This window comes from Heliconius melpomene, chromosome 11 (genome assembly GCF_056956725.1).
Source record: "Heliconius melpomene rosina isolate 202511_hmr_F chromosome 11, ASM5695672v1, whole genome shotgun sequence".
In the NCBI taxonomy this organism is placed as follows: domain Eukaryota; kingdom Metazoa; phylum Arthropoda; class Insecta; order Lepidoptera; family Nymphalidae; genus Heliconius; species Heliconius melpomene.
In genome coordinates, this window is record NC_140399.1 from 11,852,170 (window position 1) to 11,860,301 (window position 8,132).

The 8,132-nt window shown below is 35.4% G+C and overlaps 2 protein-coding genes across 2 annotated transcripts; one reads left to right on the forward strand and one right to left on the reverse strand.

The window, feature by feature from the left end:
* Window positions 1-1,580: 1,580 nt before the first annotated feature.
* Window positions 1,581-3,318, forward strand: LOC146534941 (apoptosis regulatory protein Siva-like). The gene is made up of 4 exons (XM_085192520.1): window positions 1,581-1,840; window positions 1,942-2,090; window positions 2,182-2,333; window positions 3,103-3,318. Exons 1-4 carry the CDS (start codon window positions 1,732-1,734, stop codon window positions 3,140-3,142), a joined length of 450 nt encoding a protein of 149 aa, XP_085048646.1. The 5' UTR covers window positions 1,581-1,731; the 3' UTR covers window positions 3,143-3,318.
* Window positions 3,286-6,357, reverse strand: LOC146534942 (uncharacterized). The gene is made up of 2 exons (XM_085193356.1): window positions 5,982-6,357; window positions 3,286-5,742 (listed from the first exon to the last, which is right to left on the reverse strand). The coding sequence occupies exons 1-2, from the start codon at window positions 6,048-6,050 to the stop codon at window positions 3,286-3,288; spliced, it is 2,526 nt and encodes an 841-aa protein (XP_085049482.1). The 5' UTR covers window positions 6,051-6,357.
* Between the last annotated feature and the right edge of the window lie 1,775 nt (window positions 6,358-8,132).

Here is an 8,132-nt window from a genome sequence, read left to right on the forward strand (position 1 = left end):
TAAAACCACCACCAAAACACCATATCTAAAATATCTTACAGTACGATTTCTCTCAGCTCTCTCGATTTCTCTCTCTACGCTGTATCCCACATACAGCAGGGTAGACAGAGGGAACCTAATAGTAAGACACTCCGTTACCCACTTTCCGCCGAATTCTGGAGGCATTACTTACTGAATGGCGAAACTCAGTGCCGCGCTTCGCCTCGACACCAGAACGAAGAAATGGAAATCTATACTTCTATATTATCTATATCTATATCTATACTAATATAATAAAGCGGAAGAGTTTGTTTGTTTGAACGCTAAGATCTCTGGATCTACTGGTCCGATTTACTTTGTTTTTGTTTTATATAAAGGCTGCGTTCTTCAGAAGTGCTATGGGCTATATAACATTACATTACACATATATACTAATATATTCAAACACTTATTTCTAATTTGACATGCAATTTATTTTGCCATCTTAATAACAACCGTCGCTACGCGACCGTTACCGCGACATTTTGAGATTCATCCTTATGAAAATAAATATAATAGTCACTTTTAGCATTTCATATAGATTGAAATTATAGTTTACTGTATAACATTCTAATAAATAAGTCAGGAGATGTCACTGATTCTAAATGACCTAGCCTACGGGCGGCACCGACGCGAACGGGTTTTATAAATTTTCATACATTTTCGAACTATTGTAAATTTTTATATAATTATTTGCTGTTTATAATTAATTTAAACTACACTTTGGTTATCTTCTTATTTTATTTGATATTGCTCGCTAAAATTATCCTATTTAATATAGAGAAATGTTTAGTTATTTCATAGTCGATATCTATGTACGCACGCACAGAGAACTTTAGATACTTTTTCTAATATTAAGAAAATCTATCCTTTAGTTACTTTTACTCCTTTTGTTGGTTTATTTCAATAACTCAGATATTTTTTTCTAATAATATGTCTCTTTTTGATTATTTAAGCTTATATTTTCTTACTAATTCTATTGAAATAATATTTAATAAATATTCTTATAGTTCAAGCAGGCGTAGACGCGTCTGGATCTGCTAGTCTATATATATAAAATCGAAAGGTCACTCACTCATCACGAAATCTCAGAAACTACATGTGCTAGGAATCTCAAATTTTACATAGGAGTTATTAATAAGACGTAGGTGCTCGCTAAGACGGGAATTTGCAATATTCGGCTCCTAAGGGGTTGTTTTTGGGCTGGAAAGTTTGTATGAAACTTCGTTACTACAAATGCTAGGAGTCTCAAATTTTGCATGGACGTCACTTATAGGACGTAGTAGTACTCATGGAGACAGAAATTAATAATAACGTAGTTCACATAATCGCAGGCGAAGCCGCGGGCGGGCCGCTAGTATAATATAAAATAGTTCATCTCCTCGAGTGCGGATTAAGCCCACAACCAGTTAATTTTACAGTAACATTTTGTGCTCCCAATTTAATGGAAACTTGAAGTACTGGTACCCTACCTTAGGTAAGTATTTTTTTCTGTTTAATAATTTTATTATTGTTACGTACGTTCTATACTCTATTCAATTTACTATTGCACTTTGCCTGTTATTTGACGTTTGCGATGACAGCTGTTAAATGTAAACTTGGTTTTGAGAAGTCGTAAAATGTTTTTTTATTATTTACCCCCCACAAAAAATATACTGCATTGACTACCGAACCATACATTATTAATAATCCGCTTTATATAAAGATAGGACGATGCCGAAACGTTGCAATCCTTATATAGATGATTTTGTTCAGCAGAGCAAAATGCACATAGGTCTCAAGCAATTTAACAATAATGAAGACAAACTTAAAAAAGTTTACGGTAGCATCCTTTCTTTTTGTCTCACTTAATACTTTGCAAATTATTGAATTGTGCTAAGGATTTAGCCTTTAATTTAAATTACATTGACATTGATTTTGTAGAAAAAACTTTACAACTCCTTTTTCGAGGGGCTAATAAAACTCAACATGATGCAACACAAAATTCTGATCTAATACCTGTTGAAAGGAAAGACGGAATGAAGCAGTTATTTATAGGAAAAGATGGCGCTCTGTTGCATTCAGGATCTATGGTAATTTAGATTTATTTTTACATTCACCTGTAAATCAGTGTAATAATAAATCTGAAAATTTTTTAATGTTTCTATAATTTTTCTATTTCAGGCAATCAATAAAAATTTCATTAAAAAACATTGTGCTTGTAGTGCACTTACTTCAGAATGCTGTGCATATTGTGAAATTGCCTTATGTTCTCCATGTCAGCATCAGTGCACTATGTGCACCATGACATACTGTAATAAATGCTCTTTATTTGGGTAAGATAACAAAAATATTGAATAAAAAGCATCAAAAAACTGACAAAGGTTAATCATATCTTTATTTTTTGAGTTTGCATATCTGGGAGAAGATTTGTGCAAAAATATTCTACCCAAAGATTATTACTAAATATGCACAACAACAGCAAATTGTAATAAATTTCTAAGTATTTCCATAAAATTCTTTCAGCATGCATAGCTTAAATAGACAAGTGCTGAGGTAAATGCTTGAATCCCATTATGATCAAGGTGTTATGTATATATAGGTGTCAGCGAACCATTTACGAAATCAGCATATACAATAAAATATTTCAAACCCATACCTAAAGAAATTATTTAAGATACCTTAACAGTTTAGACATAGGGTTTTTTTTTATTTCATGATGTTTTTCCCTACCTGTTTTTTGTGTGACAAAGTTATGCATAGATACCAATACTGTAAACACTTACTATTATAAAAATACTACTAATAGTTAAACAGCTTTAAATTTTATTGCCAATACCTACAACTCCATTTCGAAATGAGGCATGTGTGGTGTGCTGCGGATAGGTTTATGTCTTTGTGCATCGTTCTTGACAAATAGCGTTTTATTTTACAATGATAAAATTAATAATTATTTTGTTTGACAAAACAACTTTTGGGATTTTTTAAAATTGTATTAGGCTTTTATAGAGTAGCTAGTTAAAACTATACTTTCATTTAATACTGGTGCTGACACTTCCATCCTGTATATATTTTTAAATATTTAAAATGTTATTTCTCTTACAGCTCTGAAGGAAAAGAAATATGTGTATCATGTTACAGTTAACATAATTTCATTAAATGAATATAGTTGATTATAAGATAATTAGTAATAGAAGTCATACAAGAATACTATATTTTTTTAATAATACATTCAGATATATTTCACTACAATCTGTTATAAGAATAAAAACAAATTTAACTTTTAAACTATTTTTCTGTAATATAATTTAAAATGTGATATAGGACGTCCGCCGCGTCGTGGCTCCTCTCCTTGGCCGCGTCAGCCGCGCTAGCGGTCAACCCGTCGTACGTTATGACGCTTAGGTCTTGTAAGTTCTCGCCCTCCATTGTAATTTCTCTTTGTTGTTCATCAATGGACGCGCTGTAATCGGGCGAGGTGGCGTTGCTGGCTTCGCGCGCGCCTATCACACTCCTCGAAGGGTTTCTGGGTGGCGGCTCCGTGTAGTCGGAACCGTCGACATTTTGCTCGCGAATGTCACTCCGACTCGAGTCAGGCGGTATGGGGTAGTCGTGGTCGACTCCAGTGACGACTCTGTGTTCATTAACAGGTGTGAAGTTGGAACTTTGATACTGTGGATATTCATCGTTACTGGGCTCGCCAGGCACCATTCTATCGAGGCCCACGGGCCGTCTGTCCCCTCCACGGGTAGTGGTGGGTGGTGCGTAGTTGTCGGCGGCCTGCTGGCCCTCGGCCTGTCTGTAGGGCCGACCGCTACCGTCAGTGGGCTGCCCGTCTATCTGACGGTCCATATAATCGTCGCCGACGACTTGGTTATAGGAGTTGTCAGTCTCAGTCTGTTGCCCGGGCACCATGCGCGCTAGACCTGGAGGGGGTTCGTCGCCTGAAATATTCAAAGTTTGGTTGTACTCAACTTCCTGCTGTCCTACCCCCATTCTTCTTATTCCTGGGGGAGGAATATTTCGGCTAAAATCAGTATTCTCACTGTAGTCACCACTAGATAAATGTGCTGTCTGTAAATATTCATTCCTATCATTCTGTGGAGCTATTTCTAAGTTGTCGGGCACTTGAGGTTGGACAGGCATGGATCTGTAGCTGAGGACCTGAGGTTGATCTGGTCTTTCTGAATTATCAGGAGTAGTTTCTAAATTGGCACCAAAACTAGCTGACAACCTGTCTTGATGGACAACTTTATTGACAGCACTAGGAGATGTAAGGCCCGTATTGGGCATGTGAGGTACAAATGGTTGAGGTTGGCCACTTGTGGGTGCCTTAGCTATATTTTTATGTGAGAAAGGAGCCCCACTCTTAAATGGATTTTGATTCGATGATGCCTGAAAACTGGTTGAAGGTAGAAGAGGCACAGAAGAAGGTGGAGGTAGACTAGTAGTAACCAATTGAGAAGAAGATGGTATATTTATTGGGGGTAAAGGCTGCAAAGGCGTAGTATTGGTCAAAGAAGAGTTAACTGCTTGTACAGGATTTAGTACATGTTGCGAACTAACAGGTGGTGGAGGTGGCATAGATTGTGACATAATTTGATTTTGTGAAACAGAGAGTGGAGAAACAGACGGCTCAGGTGCTTTAAATGGTTCAATTTTATGTTGCACTTGTTCAATATTATGGCTGGGTTGTTGAATATCTAATGGAGCATTTTCATGGTTGGCAATGTTCATTTCCTGTACTGAGGTTGCTAATTCATCATAACTTTCCCTTCTATTAACATTTTGGGCATCACTTATTGGAATAGAATCTTCATTAGAATGTTTGGACCACTCACTGTTAGTAAGGCTCATATCATTTAGCCTAGAATGTGAGAAATTAAAATTGGTAGCATCTGTATTAGGACCTGGGCTGCTTTTGCTTGAATTTCTTGATTGATTTTCACTTCTATAGGTACCTTCTGATTGTGTATGTGGGCCGTCGCTAGAGTCCTGTGACATTTGTGACTCTATTGACCACTGAGGTGTTAAATTTTCTAGATTAATTCGTTTTCCTAGGGCTAAGTTAGGTAATTGTTCCTTCACAACATCTTTATCACTCAAACTTTTTACTTCTTCTGTCTTTTCTTTCACTAACGTATTACTGGCATTTCCTTGAACAGGAGGTGCAGGGACTATATTATTTTCATTAATTAAATTTTCATTATGTAATGGTTCATCTTGATTATTCTCTAAGGGTTGCATAGAGGAAGGTACTTCTGGTTCCTTTTTATCCTCCATTGACCAGTTCCAAGTGTTTGTGGATGCAAAACTTTCTTCTATAACATTGGCATTGTTGAAAGCTTGTGGTTGAACAGCTGGTTGCGGAGGAACAGTTTGGTTAATAGAATTTTGATAATGTTTAGATGAATCCTCCCATCCCCATCCCCAATTGTCTTCCCACGCATCCCCATGACCTTCGTTTTGGTTAAAATTTTGTTGCTGAGGTGGCTGATTATGAGTATAGTTCTGTTGATATGATTGTTGATCAAAATTCTGATTGACATAATTTTGATTATATTGTTGATGTGGCTGTTGATAATATTGGTTTATATTATTTACATAAGGCTGTTGCTGTTGATACACTTGCCCATATTGTTGGTTGTATTGTTGTTGCTGTTGCTGGGACATTTGCCAAGACTGTTGTTGACTTGGCGGTGGCCCCTGGTATGAAGGAAACATGTTCTGTTGATTTCCATATGGCTGAAATATTAATAAAAAAGTCAAAATAAACTCATTGCTTTTTATCTCTAGCACTTAACTTAATAAGTAGGGTTATTTCACTCCAAAATTAAAATTTACAAAGTAGACAAATATATCAATGTCAGATTGCTTTCTAATATTCTATAAATAAATGACATGATAGCATTTAAAGCACTTAGTAAAAACCATTGGACCACGTCATTGTTTACGTCTGTTATGATATAACATTTGTTACTTACCTGTGGTGCAGCATAGGCCTGCGCATCGGGCCTTGGGGCCGCGCCGCCTTGCTGCTTCATCCACGACATGCTGCGCTATCCTCGCTTACGTAACATTCGTGAAGACAACTCCTCGCATATGTTTAGGCAAACAGCTTCGTCACTATCACACACAGCGAAATCAAATTGAAAACACTTTCACTTTTACACTATATAATATCACAGCATTATTGTATTCAACAATATACTACCTGAGCTTTTTAGTATTAAGATATTTTTTTGCTTGTATAGGCGTATTTTTTATTTAATTATTTCATTTATAATTTCGTAAAAAATTTTTGACAGCAACACATCGATCGAAGGTGCCCTGTTGGCAGTGTCGCCATGCTAATTTTGTAACTAGCAATTGAATACAGGTAATAAATTAAGTACAAAATATTTATTTATATTCTTTATTGCACAAAAAAAATGTACAATAGGCGGGCTTAACGCTAAGAAGCATTTTCTACCAGCCAACCTGTCATGTTGGAAACAAAATGTGTAGGTGTATATAATACGTATTTCTTTAATAATAATTGTAGTAAACAATGGTTTTTATTGAAATTTTTTATATTAAATTACATATTTGATAAGTACTAAAAAAAGTGTCTATTACTTAATTTATAGATGTCTGTAATTTTTGTGAACGTAGAAACAAAGTTTTATACGTTTTATCCGTCTTAGGTACTTACTGTATGTCATTAAAAAACAAATGACGATACCGTATATATATTAAGTTAAACTAAAACCACCACCAAAACACCATATCTAAAATATCTTACAGTACGATTTCTCTCAGCTCTCTCGATTTCTCTCTCTACGCTGTATCCCACATACAGCAGGGTAGACAGAGGGAACCTAATAGTAAGACACTCCGTTACCCACTTTCCGCCGAATTCTGGAGGCATTACTTACTGAATGGCGAAACTCAGTGCCGCGCTTCGCCTCGACACCAGAACGAAGAAATGGAAATCTATACTTCTATATTATCTATATCTATATCTATACTAATATAATAAAGCGGAAGAGTTTGTTTGTTTGAACGCTAAGATCTCTGGATCTACTGGTCCGATTTACTTTGTTTTTGTTTTATATAAAGGCTGCGTTCTTCAGAAGTGCTATGGGCTATATAACATTACATTACACATATATACTAATATATTCAAACACTTATTTCTAATTTGACATGCAATTTATTTTGCCATCTTAATAACAACCGTCGCTACGCGACCGTTACCGCGACATTTTGAGATTCATCCTTATGAAAATAAATATAATAGTCACTTTTAGCATTTCATATAGATTGAAATTATAGTTTACTGTATAACATTCTAATAAATAAGTCAGGAGATGTCACTGATTCTAAATGACCTAGCCTACGGGCGGCACCGACGCGAACGGGTTTTATAAATTTTCATACATTTTCGAACTATTGTAAATTTTTATATAATTATTTGCTGTTTATAATTAATTTAAACTACACTTTGGTTATCTTCTTATTTTATTTGATATTGCTCGCTAAAATTATCCTATTTAATATAGAGAAATGTTTAGTTATTTCATAGTCGATATCTATGTACGCACGCACAGAGAACTTTAGATACTTTTTCTAATATTAAGAAAATCTATCCTTTAGTTACTTTTACTCCTTTTGTTGGTTTATTTCAATAACTCAGATATTTTTTTCTAATAATATGTCTCTTTTTGATTATTTAAGCTTATATTTTCTTACTAATTCTATTGAAATAATATTTAATAAATATTCTTATAGTTCAAGCAGGCGTAGACGCGTCTGGATCTGCTAGTCTATATATATAAAATCGAAAGGTCACTCACTCATCACGAAATCTCAGAAACTACATGTGCTAGGAATCTCAAATTTTACATAGGAGTTATTAATAAGACGTAGGTGCTCGCTAAGACGGGAATTTGCAATATTCGGCTCCTAAGGGGTTGTTTTTGGGCTGGAAAGTTTGTATGAAACTTCGTTACTACAAATGCTAGGAGTCTCAAATTTTGCATGGACGTCACTTATAGGACGTAGTAGTACTCATGGAGACAGAAATTAATAATAACGTAGTTCACATAATCGCAGGCGAAGCCGCGGGCGGGCCGCTAGTATAATATAAAATA

What these genes read in the sequence shown, in the direction of transcription:
- LOC146534941 (XM_085192520.1), top strand. Translation starts at nt 1,732, where the DNA reads ATGCCGAAACGTTGCAATCCTTATATAGATGATTTTGTTCAGCAGAGC. An exon ending in CAAACTTAAAAAAGTTTACG is followed by an intron (nt 1,841 to 1,941) that starts GTAGCATCCTTT and finishes TTGATTTTGTAG; the next exon opens with AAAAAACTTTACAACTCCTT. An exon ending in AATAAATGCTCTTTATTTGG is followed by an intron (nt 2,334 to 3,102) that starts GTAAGATAACAA and finishes TTTCTCTTACAG; the next exon opens with CTCTGAAGGAAAAGAAATAT.
- LOC146534942 (XM_085193356.1), bottom strand. Translation starts at nt 6,050, where the DNA reads ATGTCGTGGATGAAGCAGCAAGGCGGCGCGGCCCCAAGGCCCGATGCG. An exon ending in AGGCCTATGCTGCACCACAG is followed by an intron (nt 5,743 to 5,981) that starts GTAAGTAACAAA and finishes TTAATATTTCAG; the next exon opens with CCATATGGAAATCAACAGAA.